We start from the raw sequence: 14,576 nt of genomic DNA on the forward strand, positions 1-14,576 counted from the left end.
TCATCCGAAAGATATTGGATCTGCCAACATTGAGGAAATAAGGCAAGGTGAATAATTGAAATAAGGATTGTGTTCTTAATGTAATAATATTTCCGCTGCTGTTGTCAGTTAAATCGAATGTTCTTCAGATTTGATCAAATACCATCGTTCAGCAAATTGCCGATGTAAAAAACTTTATTTTGAGTTCGTTTCTGTTTTCTTTTCCTTTTCTTCAACTAGAATTTTACACTAAAATTTTATGTATTTCATTCTCATTATTACTCGAAATTATTTGTTCTTTATTTTTAAAACTACTTTAAAGCATAATTTAAGAATAGGTTTTTTTATATGTTTGTTTAATATTTGTTGTTTTTTTAGTTTTTCATTAAAATTAGACATTTTGAAATCACATTATTGTTCGCTTAACAAAAACAAGAAAGTATCGGAAGTATAGAGAGTTTAGAATAGATCTTAAAACTAAATATGTATTAAGAAAGAGAATTAAAGGAAAAATTCTAAATAAACAACTATAAGTAAATAAATAATATTCAATAAATAAATGCTAAAAACAATAAGTGCTTTAATAAAATGTTGTTTTTTTATACCTATCATCATGTTAAAGTGGACTGGAAAAATTGACCAAAGCTCTAGGCCGTTTTTATTATACTTTAGTAGTTAAGTTTAAATAAGTGGATAATGTTTACTTTTGTTTAAGATAAAAATTTTCATAAACAACTATTAAAAATTAAGTGTTTTTTTTTTTTTTTTGTTAAAATCCTTTTCTTATAGTTAAGTTTGTTTCCGTTATGAAGCCGTTTAATTTTGGGGACAGAGAATCATTTTTTTTTTTTTAATTTTATAATTAAATAAATAAAACCAACTATTACTCATCATTATTACATGACTAACATTATACATATGTAATTAATTCAATCCTTGAGTTTTCTTTTTAATATTTGTTTTCAAAAAGTTTAGTGGAGTGGTAAAGTTTGAGTATGTTCTGTTTACTGTTATAGTTTAGATATTTCATATTCGTTTCTATTTTCTTTCTTTCTTTCGTTTGTTTTCCTCTATAAGGTACCTTCCTATGTTTAGTTTAGTTAAAAGATTTTTTGTACACATTTTATGTGTACATTTATTTGGTTTTATGGTTTCCGTTGTTGTAGTTTCGTTTTTGAAATTATTTTTCAACTTGTACTATAACCTTTTCATAGCGCATTTTATCTGGTGTATCCCAACAACTTTTCAAGCAGGTGAAAACCAATACGTTGCCATATTCTAGAGGAGCATTTTCATTATTTTGCAACATTTTTAATTTTGGTATAAGAGTCGATAGGATCTGGACTTCACATATAGTATCACCATTGCAATTAGGGCATTTTGGTGTGGGCTCTTGTAGAGGCGAAATTAAAAGTGGTAAAGTATCACGAGAGTATCTAGAAAATGTTATAGGTTTAAATTAATAAATAAACAAGTACCTATAGTTCATTTTTTGTATCATTACCTTAAGACTTGTCCGGGATTCTGCTGAATGGTGCTTAAAAAGTGATGAAACATAAGATCACCATGAGCCGGTAAGGCTTTCTCATAACCCTCCTGATCCTCAGCAGCAACTCCACCTACACCACCGCTTCCACCAGCAGCCACACCGCTATTCGGTGAATGGGCAGATTCATCTTGTTTCTTATATTCTTGATATAATTCACGTATATGTTCGGCAGACAAGGAACCACCATATTGCTCATACTCTTTAGCTGCCACATTTGCCTCCACATCTACGGCTACGAAATATGGTTTTAGGGTTAAATCCGATAATTTAGCTAAAGGACCCAGAGACGCTGGCGTAGGTGTATGCTTTAACAAGGCTATTAGATCACGTTCAGGCTTTTGAGGAGTTTCGACTAGAACAACATCATTCTCGGGACCTTCGATTTCAGCACATATTGTAGCAGATGCACCACTACAGGCATAATTACCCTCCTTTTCAACAGAAGCTGCGGCGGCTATTTCTCCTGCAGCACAGTTGGCATTGGGATCTTCTGCTAAGTTTTGACCAGCTCTTAAATCGATTTGATTAAAACTCATTAAAAGATCATTGTCCATGGAATTGCTTTCATCTTCATCATCTTCTTCATGGGCTAAAATATCATCTTCATCCTCGCCCTCATCCGACTCCAATTGGTGGTTGGCTGAAGGTAAATTGACATTTTTGTTATTAATAACATTACCGTTTTCCTCATTCGATTCTTGGGGATCATCTGCTTCCGTGTCCATTTGTTCTATAGATTGCTCAACTACAGCAACACTACCTGTATCTTCGCCCCAGTCATCGGTACCAGAACACCAGGATATTTTACCCGATTGCTGCTGCTTATGCTCTTTATTCTTTTTCTTTTGTTTACCACCACCACTGGCCGATGACGATGTTTTAGCTGAAGCAGCCACTACTTTCATAATATCACAGTGCTCCGATGGTGTATCCAAGTGTTGGGTTCTTACACACAACCAACTTTTTGTGTTCTGCGAACACACCGGATTTAAACAAGCAAACACGTATAGCGTACGATGAAATTGCGACATTTCCAATGGAGCATATAGCTGTACAATCAATGGACGGGCTGTGCCACATAAAGGACAAGAGGGTATTTTTATTTCACCATTAGGCCAATCCTAGTGTTTTGTAGTTTTGTGAGGAGCACATGTTGGAAAAATCAATTAACTCAACAGACGTACAAACACACAATTCTAACTTACCGCTGTTCCTCCAATTTTATTTAATGTACTATTCAATAGGGATACATGTTTTTCAGTGATTTCCTCATCATCATAGCCCAGATAAACTGTGCTCTTATTTTTGGCCATCTTGTATGTGATTTTTTCGCAATTTAATTATAGTTTTGATTAAAAATGTTGGTTTTTGTTTGCAATTGTGAAAAAACGGACGACTGGTTTGATAAAAGTGTTGAAAAATGTAAAGAATTTCGATGACTTTAATTACAGTGTTGTAAAGTGGTGAAATGAAAATAAATGATAGATTGGAATTTTTACCCTTCGTGGGAAGGATATATACAAGTTTGTCATTCCGCTTGTAATTTCTACAATACATATAACTTTCCGAGTCTATAATAAATATATTCCGAGTCATTATAGATAGTCTGTCTGTATATATATGACAGTCTGTCTGTCCGTAATAATAATATTGAGATATAATTTGACTCATGTGTTTTGTATATATACAAATCATCCTGTGAAAGTTTTTTGGATCGGCCATAGCTCCCAAATAAAGCCTTCGGAATTACTTAAACGTAAATAACAAGAGATGGGAAAAGGGTAAAAACCAAAAAAAAATTGGTAAATACCCAGTAAAATGGATAAATTGAGTAAAAATGGGTAAATACCTAGATGTTTACAAAAAAGCTGCGAACTCCGTAACGACTCTAAACGGCTCCAAATTTACTTTTAATACGGAATCTAACGATACTATTTTTTGGTTTGCTCTTTTATAGTTATGGATTTATGGACGTTCAAAAACTGTATATATAAAGTTAAAAATCTCGAAAATATATTGCTCGATTGAAAAAAAATAACATGATATGAAAGGTCGTGGAAAGGCCTTTCAGATGATTATTAACCCATTGAGTGCCAAAAGCTAAAAAAAGGGTTTTGAAACATGTCTTTTTTTGTAAAAGTGCCCATAACTCGAAAAGTGGCCAATATAAGCACATATACATTTCCCAAGTATTATATAGAAAACATAATTAGCTTTTCATATGGTACATATAACATAGTGTTAACCGAAAATGCCGAAAATATATGTATGTAGTTGAATATAATTATTTAAAAAAAAACAATTTTAATGTTAGTAATTATTAGATGATAATAACTTTTAAGTGATTTTTCAAAAAAAAAAAAAAAATAGTTTTTTAAATGTTATACATATAAACGCATTACAGAAAAAAATCTATTTTAAAGTTCTTCATTTTTATATCTTTTTCCGGGACTTTCATAAATATATATAATTCTGAAGTGCAGAATTACAAAAAACGTGGAAGAAAAGATGGAGAAAGGATGCGATTTAATATTTATTTTATCCCACAGAGAAAATTGAAAATTTAAAAACTTAACGTAGTTGAAAACTTAGCCGGCTTACATTCGATATTAAGCCGCCGCCGACATGTTTAGTGTCAGTCGCCGCCGACCTTAATATTTGTCGGCGCAGGGCTCTGGTGTGAGTGTAAAGAAAAATATAAAATTGCTTCGTTGTTTACTCATCAAATGGATAAATATACAAAATAAAATTGCATTTTTAATAAATAAAAGTAAGTTTTAATAAACTATTATCATAAAAATAGAAAATTTACCTAGTGCTTAACAAAAAAATAATTCTATAAACTATACATATAACTTAAAAAAACATGAAAAAATATTTCAATTAGCAACTAGACCCACCCATAAGAAAAAACCAATAAATTAATGTGTTTATGTATGTTTATCTCTGCAGGTCTCGTTTAGCGGAGCACCCCCTTTTGATTGCAATTTCCGCTAAAACATTGAATTTATTCTACAACAATGACGGAAAAAATTACTTTGGCCGATGCTTTATCCAATGTGGAAGTCTTAGACGAGTTGTCACTGCCCGATGAGCAGCCTTGCATAGAGGCCCAACCATGTTCGGTGATATATAAGGCAAATTTTGATACCAACTTTGAGGATCGTAATGGTTTTGTTACGGGTATAGCCAAGTATATCGAAGAAGCTACCACTCATGCAAATTTGGTAAGTGCACAGTGACCTAAATGCATATTTGTAAATAGAATTAACATAGATATTTTGCTTTACTTTTAGAATGTCTTACTGGATGAAGGCCAAAAGCATGCTGTTATGCTGTACACTTGGCGTTGCTGTTCGCGCGCTATACCACAGCCCAAATCCAATGAACAACCCAATCGTGTAGAGATTTATGAGAAAACCGTAGAAGTTTTGGCACCCGAGGTTAATAAACTATTAAATTTCATGTATTTTCAACGTAAAGCCATAGAGGCCTTTTCCGTAGAAGTGAAACGTCTCTGTCACACAGAGAAACGCAAAGATTTCGTTTCGGAGGCATATCTTTTGACATTGGGCAAATTTATCAACATGTTTGCTGTTTTGGATGAATTAAAAAATATGAAGTCCAGTGTTAAAAATGATTACAGTACCTATCGACGTGCTGCCCAGTTTCTTAAAGTCATGTCGGATTCTCACACCCTGCAGGAATCACAAAACTTGTCTATGTTTTTGGCCACACAGAATAAGATACGCGACACTGTCAAGGATACTTTGGAGAAAATTGTGGGCTATGAGGATTTGCTATCGGAAGTGGTGAACATTTGTGTACATATGTTTGAGACCAAAATGTATTTGACTCCGGAGGAAAAACATATGTTGGTAAAGGTTATGGGCTTTGGTCTTTTCCTTATGGACAGTGATGCTTGCAATATTAATAAATTGGATCAGAAAAAGAAAATTCGTTTGGATCGCATCGATCGCATATTTAAAAATCTTGAGGTGGTACCTCTGTTTGGTGATATGCAAATTGCACCCTTTAATTACATCAAGAGAAGCAAACACTATGATCCCAGTAAATGGCCTTTATCCAGTTCGAATGCTGTTAGCCCTCAGGCTGATTTAATGGTACATTTGCCGCAAATACGTGAAGATCATGTTAAATATATTTCCGAGTTGGCTCGTTATACTAATGAGGTTACCACCACGGTTAAGGAGAATCCTTCGGATGCCGAAAATAGAGCTACTTCTGATTTGGCTTTGCGTGGTTTGCAGCTGTTGTCGGAATGGACAAGTGTTGTAACGGAATTGTATTCTTGGAAATTATTACATCCAACCGATCATCATCAAAATAAAGAATGTCCCGTAGAGGCGGAAGAGTATGAAAGAGCAACTCGCTATAATTACACATCGGAGGAGAAATTTGCTTTAATTGAAGTTATTGCTATGATTAAGGGATTGCAGGTTAGTGTTGCCATAGTTTAACAAAAAAGGACACTTTTATATTTTTAAATCCTTTTAGGTTCTTATGGCCCGCATTGAAACCGTACTCTGCGAAGCCATTCGTCGCAACATCTATTCGGAGTTACAGGATTTCGTACAGCTCACTTTACGTGAACCTTTGCGTAAAGCGGTGAAAAATAAAAAGGATCTTATACGCAGTATTATAATGTCGGTGCGAGAAACTGCTGCCGATTGGCAAAAGGGCTATGAACCCACAGACGATCCTGTCATTAAGGGTAAAAAGGATCCTGATGGTGGTTTTCGCATAAATGTGCCCCGTCTTAATGTCGGACCTTCTTCCACTCAACTCTACATGGTGCGTACCATGTTGGAGTCCCTAATTGCCGATAAGTCGGGAGGAAAACGTACATTGCGTAAAGATATCGATGGCAATTGTCTTATGCAAATTGATTCTTTCCACAAGACCTCCTTCTATTGGAGCTATTTGTTGAATTTCAGTGATACCCTACAAAAATGTTGTGATTTATCGCAACTTTGGTATCGTGAGTTCTATTTGGAGATGACAATGGGCCGTAAAGTCAATAAGTGTATGGTGAGACATCAACATAATGAGGAATGCAAGGATTTGATAACTATGGAAAAACGCATACAATTTCCCATTGAAATGTCTATGCCTTGGATACTAACCGATCATATATTACAAACTAAGGAGCCCTCAATGATGGAGTAGGTTGCGTGAAGTTTATTGTGGTTAATGTTTATAAATATTTTATTGTTTTTTCTTCTAGATTTGTTTTATATCCTTTGGATTTGTATAATGATTCAGCACATTATGCCTTGACTGTTTTTCGTAAACAATTCTTATATGATGAAGTTGAGGCTGAGGTTAATTTATGTTTCGATCAATTTGTTTATAAATTGAGTGAACAGATTTTTGCTCATTACAAGCAGTTAGCGGGAAGGTAGGTGTATAGAAATGTTTTAAGAAAATGTTGAGTATAAATCAAGATTAAAAAATTGTTATCGATATCACAGTTTTCTTTTTTTAGTTCTTCTTCTGTTCTAGTTCGGCTTTAGTTCTGTTCTAGTACTGTTCTAGTTCTGTTTTAGTTCTGTTCTAGTTCTGTTCTAGTTCTGTTCTAGTTCTGTTCTAGTTCTAGTTCTGTTCTAGTTCTTTTCTAGTTCTGTTCTAGTTCTGTTCTATTGCTGTTCTAGTTCTGTTCTAGGTCAGTTCTAGTTCATTTCAAGTTTTAGTTCTTAATTTTTAAAGAAAATTAAGTTTGATTCCTACACATTTTTTAAATTAATTAAGCTAAAACAAATCTTGATCTTCTGTTTATTTAGTATTTTCTTGGATAAACGTTTCCGCTTAGAATGCGAAGTTTTGGGCTTCAATTTTCAATCGTATCCACGTAACAATCGTTATGAAACTCTACTTAAGCAGAGACATGTACAGCTTTTGGGTAAGACATAAAAAAACAACAACTATTTTAAACAAATAATAATCATTAAAACTATAAAACTTTAGGACGTTCTATTGATTTGAATAAATTAATCACGCAACGTATAAATGCAAATATGCATAAAAGTATTGAATTGGCCATAAGCCGTTTTGAAAGTAACGATATAACAGGCATAGTGGTAAGTAAAGTAAACTTAAGCGTTAAACTAGATTGTTAAATTGTTCTTCTTAAATAATTAAGGAATTGGAAGGTCTATTGGAGTGTAATCGCATTTGTCATAAATTACTAACGAAATACTTGGCATTGGATAATTTCGAATCTATGGTTAAAGAGGCCAATCACAATGTTTTGGCGCCATATGGACGTGTCACTTTACATGTGTTTGTGGAATTGAATTATGATTTTTTGGTTAATTATTGTTATAATGCAGCTACCAATAGGTGAGTTTAGAAAACTTATTTTTAATTCTGCAAACTAAACTAATGTTCTTGCAACAGATTTGTGCGCAGTAAAGTTAATTTGGCATCCTCTCAGCCCATGCAACGTGAAAAGCCACCACAAATGTCACACTATTATCTGTGGGGTTCGAAACAATTGAATGCCGCCTATTCTACCCAATATGGTCAGTATACCGGTTTTGTAGGTGCACCACATTTTCATGCCATGTGTCGTCTTCTGGGCTATCAGGGCATTGCTGTTGTTATGGATATCATTCTAAAGGACATTGTTAAGCCTTTGATACAAGGTTCCCTTTTGCAATTTACCAAAACTCTAATGAGCGCCATGCCAAAATCTTGTAAGCTGCCTAGATGTGAATACGGTTCACCGGGTGTTTTAAGCTATTATCAAGCTCATTTAACCGATATTGTGCAATATCCCGATACCAAAACTGAACTATTTCAATCGTTCCGTGAATTTGGTAATTGCATTATATTCTGTTTGTTGATTGAACAGGCTTTGTCACAGGAGGAGGTGTGTGACCTATTGCATGCTGCATTATTTCAAAATATATTCCCAAGACCATTTTGTAAGGGTGAGTAGAGAAGTTTTTCCTAAAATTTGTCATTTTATTCTTTTTTATTTCATTTATTTTCTTTCTCTCTGTAGAAAACGAAAAACCAGAAGCCAAACAAAAACGTTTGGAGGCACAATTTGCTAACTTACAAATTGTCTCGAATGTAGAGAAATTGGGCACCGCTAAGGTAGGTTAACACACAAACCTTTAAGTTCCATAGTTACTTAGATGTTTTAATGCCTTTACAGCAAGCCATGATTGCCCGTGAAGGAGATTTATTGACACGTGAACGTCTGTGCTGTGGCCTAAGTATTTTTGAAGTAATTTTAAATCGCATCAAAAGCTATTTAGATGATCCTGTCTGGACTGGGCCGGCACCAGCTAATGGCATTATACATGTGGATGAGTGTTCCGAATTTCATCGTTTATGGTCAGCTTTACAGTTTGTTTACTGTATACCTGTACGTGGTACCGAATACACTATAGAGGAATTATTTGGTGAGGGTCTTAACTGGGCTGGTTGTGCTATGATTGTTTTATTGGGTCAACAGCGACGTTTTGAGGCTTTAGATTTTTGCTATCACATATTGAGAGTTCAAAGGGTGGATGGCAAAGATGAAGATGTGAAGGGAATTGTGAGTATTTGTATAAAACATATTTTAATTCGATTTTTCAATTATTTAACTTTCCTTAAAAGAAACTTAAACGCATGGTGGATCGTATAAGACGTTTCCAGGTTTTAAATTCCCAAATATTTGCGATTTTAAATAAATATCTTAAAGGCAGTGATGTGGAAGGTTCAAATGTAGAACATGTACGCTGTTTCCCGCCACCACAACATCCTTCAGTGATTTCTTCACATTATCAAGATCCCAATAAATTAAGACAAAGTATGAATAATTAAACGAACAACAACAACAGTAACTATTAAAATCCAAACAATATTAAATGTAATCAATCTATACAAATTTGAAATATTCAAGAATATTAATTAACATTTATTAAAACTTTATTTTTAGTTTATAAGTTTAATATTTCATATTAACACAAAACAATATTGTCTTAGCCAGTATACAAATACAAGTATTTTACATAAATTCTGTTTTTTTAACCATATTTTTCAAAATTTATTTCAAATATTAAAAAAATCTTTAAACTTTAACCCCTTAAGAGGCCAAAGATCATATATTTCATTTATTAAGCTTTCTTCTCTAAATAATTTGGCTTGAATTTTTTTATTATTATTTTTACGTAAATATATGTGAGGCTTTTTTTTTATAAAATTAAGCATTTTTAATACAAGAGCACATACTCAAGACAATGAAGATGAGAATGATGATTGAAAATTGAAAAGAAACATACAACAATGAAGGCATTTTTTGCACAAGAAAGACACACAATAAATAAATGGAATTGCATTTTGTCTCTCTTTTTTTATTATAACAATTATATTTATTATTACACTGCAATTATTATATTAGATGGTACGGAGTTTTTTTTTGTATTACAATAAATATTTAATCATTTACATAAATATATAAACGTATAAACGAATGAATGATATGAATTGCAATTAAACAATTTAAATAATAAACATTTACATATTTGTACAAGTAGTAAAATAAAAGTTTGGTTATGTGTTGTTTTCATTCTTTAAATCGACGGTGAGGGATTGTAATTGCGAACTTAAACTTGTAGACAGCCAAAGCTTGAATTAATGGCTTTCTGACAAAAGGCCCAGTAAGGACCAAGTCTAGTTAATGAAGTTTTTTAAGTATTGAAATAAAAGTTGAAATCCAGAGACATTTTTAAGGGATCCAGCGGTCAGAATTCCACCATTACATCAAGTTTGAAAAAATTCAGATTTTATCGCTCGATATCTGAAAAATCTGAAATGTATAACCTTCTGTAAAACATATTTTGAGTTTAGAAACTATCCGGTATAATAGTGCGAAATATCACTTGTTTATAAAATCGGTTATATCATCTGAAAATCCAATCTGTCGACTAAAAAATAAAGATTTAACCACTATTAGATCTTCTCACATCTTCGGGAAATACATATTTACCTAAAACTTAAGAGACCTGATTCGGATTTAGCGCAGCTCTATCATTTAGAAAATTATTCGTTGGTTTCCAGGTTAAAAATTATTGTCTTTTTCGAACATACATAAGTTTGAATTTCAGAATATGTAAGAAATTGGTCTAAAATAAAACTAAAATTGTATTTGTATTTAACCTCATGATTTATAGGCTATTATTTATTTTAATAGTTTGAATACTTTTTCGGTTATACCTACATACATACATATACACGAATTTGTGAAAAAGTTCCCAAGAATATCTTGAAAAGTTTCTGCTCTGAAACTAGTTTAAAATACTTTAAACTTCATAAAAATCTTCTAAATATTTACAAATTCTAAGTTTTAAATTGAAAAAAATTGAATAAATTGTAAAATTGTAAAAACTAAAATTATATTTTTTTGAATCCTCGAGATTTAGTGGTAATATTAAGCATTAAGTTCACTTTAAATAATATAAACTATTAACGAATAGGGTATCATATGAAGGGCCAAATTATATATTTAGGATATAAATTCTGAGACTGTTAAAGAATGGACATAAACGCGAATATAAAAAATAATAAAATACAAGATTCATTTAATAACATTGAGTTAATTATATAATTATCTTATTATCTACCAATCAATCAATCAATCAATCTATCTATCTATCTATCTATCTATCTATCTATCTATCTATCTATCTATCTATCTATCTATCTATCTATCTATCTATCTATCTATCTATCTATCTATCTATCTATCTATCTATCTATCTATCTATCTATCTATCTATCTATCTATCTATCTATCTATCTATCTATCTATCTATCTATCTATCTATCTATCTATCTATCTATCTATCTATCTATCTATCTATCTATCTATCTATCTATCTATCTATCTATCTATCTATCTATCTATCTATCTATCTATCTATCTATCTATCTATCTATCTATCTATCTATCTATCTATCTATCTATCTATCTATCTATCTATCTATCTATCTATCTATCTATCTATCTATCTATCTATCTATCTATCTATCTATCTATCTATCTATCTATCTATCTATCTATCTATCTATCTATCTATCTATCTATCTATCTATCTATCTATCTATCTATCTATCTATCTATCTATCTATCTATCTATCTATCTATCTATCTATCTATCTATCTATCTATCTATCTATCTATCTATCTATCTATCTATCTATCTATCTATCTATCTATCTATCTATCTATCTATCTATCTATCTATCTATCTATCTATCTATCTATCTATCTATCTATCTATCTATCTATCTATCTATCTATCTATCTATCTATCTATCTATCTATCTATCTATCTATCTATCTATCTATCTATCTATCTATCTATCTATCTATCTATCTATCTATCTATCTATCTATCTATCTATCTATCTATCTATCTATCTATCTATCTATCTATCTATCTATCTATCTATCTATCTATCTATCTATCTATCTATCTATCTATCTATCTATCTATCTATCTATCTATCTATCTATCTATCTATCTATCTATCTATCTATCTATCTATCTATCTATCTATCTATCTATCTATCTATCTATCTATCTATCTATCTATCTATCTATCTATCTATCTATCTATCTATCTATCTATCTATCTATCTATCTATCTATCTATCTATCTATCTATCTATCTATCTATCTATCTATCTATCTATCTATCTATCTATCTATCTATCTATCTATCTATCTATCTATCTATCTATCTATCTATCTATCTATCTATCTATCTATCTATCTATCTATCTATCTATCTATCTATCTATCTATCTATCTATCTATCTATCTATCTATCTATCTATCTATCTATCTATCTATCTATCTATCTATCTATCTATCTATCTATCTATCTATCTATCTATCTATCTATCTATCTATCTATCTATCTATCTATCTATCTATCTATCTATCTATCTATCTATCTATCTATCTATCTATCTATCTATCTATCTATCTATCTATCTATCTATCTATCTATCTATCTATCTATCTATCTATCTATCTATCTATCTATCTATCTATCTATCTATCTATCTATCTATCTATCTATCTATCTATCTATCTATCTATCTATCTATCTATCTATCTATCTATCTATCTATCTATCTATCTATCTATCTATCTATCTATCTATCTATCTATCTATCTATCTATCTATCTATCTATCTATCTATCTATCTATCTATCTATCTATCTATCTATCTATCTATCTATCTATCTATCTATCTATCTATCTATCTATCTATCTATCTATCTATCTATCTATCTATCTATCTATCTATCTATCTATCTATCTATCTATCTATCTATCTATCTATCTATCTATCTATCTATCTATCTATCTATCTATCTATCTATCTATCTATCTATCTATCTATCTATTATCTATCTATCTATCTATCTATCTATCTATCTATCTATCTATCTATCTATCTATCTATCTATCTATCTATCTATCTATCTATCTATCTATCTATCTATCTATCTATTATCTATCTATCTATATCTATCTATCTATCTATCTATCTAGATCTATCTATCTATCTATCTATCTATCTATCTATTCTATCTATCTATCTATCTATCTATCTATCTATCATCTATCTATCTATCTATCTATCTATCTATCTATCTATCTATCTATCTATCTATCTATCTATCTATCTATCTATCTATCTATCTATTATCTATTTATCTAACTATCTATCTATCTATCTATCTATCTATCTATCTATCTATCTATCTATCTATCTATCTATCTATCTATCTATCTATCTATCTATCTATCTATCTATCTATCTATCTATCTATCTATCTATCTATCTATCTATCTATCTATCTATCTATCTATCTATCTATCTATCTATCTATCTATCTATCTCTATCTATCTTTATCTATCTATCTATCTATCTATCTATCTATCTATCTATCTATCTATCTATCTATCTATCTATCTATCTATCTATCTATCTATCTATCTATCTATCTATCTATCTATCTATCTTTCTATCTATCTATCTATCTATCTATCTATCTATCTATCTATCTATCTATCTATCTATCTATCTTTCTATCTATCTATCTATCTATCTATCTATCTATCTATCTATCTATCTATCTATCTATCTATCTATCTATCTATCTATCTATCTATCTATCTATCTATCTATCTATTTTTACCAGACTTTACACACTTTAACTTATAAAACGCAAAGTAAATAATAAATAATAATATAATAAATAATTAATTCTAATATCTGCACTGAAATTTAAACAGTTCCAATAAAAAATATCAAATAATTCAAAGCAGGGATTATTTTGTTATCAAGTAGTGTATGTGCTTGCATTTTTACACACCCACTTAGATGCACTTATGCCGCTCGTTGCTGGTAAACGACAAAAAAATCTATGAACAATTAAACCCTTAGAAAAAATATAAACTAAAAAAATATTGTATGCGGGATGACTACTACTGCTATCCATACTAACGAATATGACAAATTATATTGATAAAAAAAAAAAACAATAGAACAAATAAAAAAGTACAGTGGAATTGAAACTTTTAAAAACAAGAATAAGTAAAAATTTCATGGATTAAATGCGTACCTCAATTTGAAAGAAAAGAAATCTAATTTTCGAAACAAGAGAAAAATATACAGACCTTGACTATATCCATTTCTTTATATCCTCAGAATAAGATAGATTCTTTAAGGACGGATTTTTTAGTTGAGGATTAACACCGATTAATATTTAATCCTTTTTGATGTATTATTCGCATCAGCTGTTTACACTTGGACATTTCTTTCCCTAGTTTAAACTACCGCGATATACTTGTAAACGAAATTAACAAATTAAGTTCTCAAAAATTGTTTTGTTTAAACCACTGTATATAAATAATGATTAAAACCTGGAAGTATAAATCGCTCAATGAAAATACTTTAAGTACTTTTTGCGAAATTTACTAAACAAAACTAAAAAAGAAACACAA

The 14,576-nt window shown here is 30.8% G+C and overlaps 2 protein-coding genes across 3 annotated transcripts; one reads left to right on the top strand and one right to left on the bottom strand.

Moving 5' to 3' along the window:
- Positions 1-772: 772 nt before the first annotated feature.
- On the bottom strand, positions 773-2,955 carry LOC119606573 (programmed cell death protein 2-like). The gene is made up of 3 exons (XM_037960132.1): positions 2,734-2,955; positions 1,484-2,649; positions 773-1,415 (listed from the first exon to the last, which is right to left on the bottom strand). The coding sequence occupies exons 1-3, from the start codon at positions 2,839-2,841 to the stop codon at positions 1,160-1,162; spliced, it is 1,530 nt and encodes a 509-aa protein (XP_037816060.1). The 5' UTR covers positions 2,842-2,955; the 3' UTR covers positions 773-1,159.
- A 1,228-nt stretch (positions 2,956-4,183) lies between these two features.
- On the top strand, positions 4,184-10,093 carry LOC119606577 (cytoplasmic FMR1-interacting protein). 2 transcript variants are annotated; one of them, XM_037960135.1, is made up of 12 exons: positions 4,184-4,298; positions 4,481-4,755; positions 4,825-5,988; positions 6,047-6,714; positions 6,777-6,950; positions 7,333-7,451; positions 7,517-7,629; positions 7,692-7,891; positions 7,949-8,484; positions 8,559-8,653; positions 8,715-9,101; positions 9,164-9,631. In XM_037960135.1, the coding sequence occupies exons 2-12, from the start codon at positions 4,549-4,551 to the stop codon at positions 9,368-9,370; spliced, it is 3,870 nt and encodes a 1,289-aa protein (XP_037816063.1). In that variant the 5' UTR covers positions 4,184-4,298; positions 4,481-4,548; the 3' UTR covers positions 9,371-9,631. The 2 variants fall into 2 exon arrangements, with proteins under 2 accessions (XP_037816063.1, XP_037816064.1); XM_037960136.1 differs by lacking the exon at positions 4,184-4,298 and having other exon boundaries at positions 4,549-4,755; positions 9,164-10,093.
- The last annotated feature ends 4,483 nt before the right edge of the window (positions 10,094-14,576 follow it).

This window comes from Lucilia sericata, unplaced genomic scaffold, assembly GCF_015586225.1.
Source record: "Lucilia sericata isolate MDLA Ls3-8-SP2 unplaced genomic scaffold, ASM1558622v1 Contig000603F_arrow, whole genome shotgun sequence".
In the NCBI taxonomy this organism is placed as follows: domain Eukaryota; kingdom Metazoa; phylum Arthropoda; class Insecta; order Diptera; family Calliphoridae; genus Lucilia; species Lucilia sericata.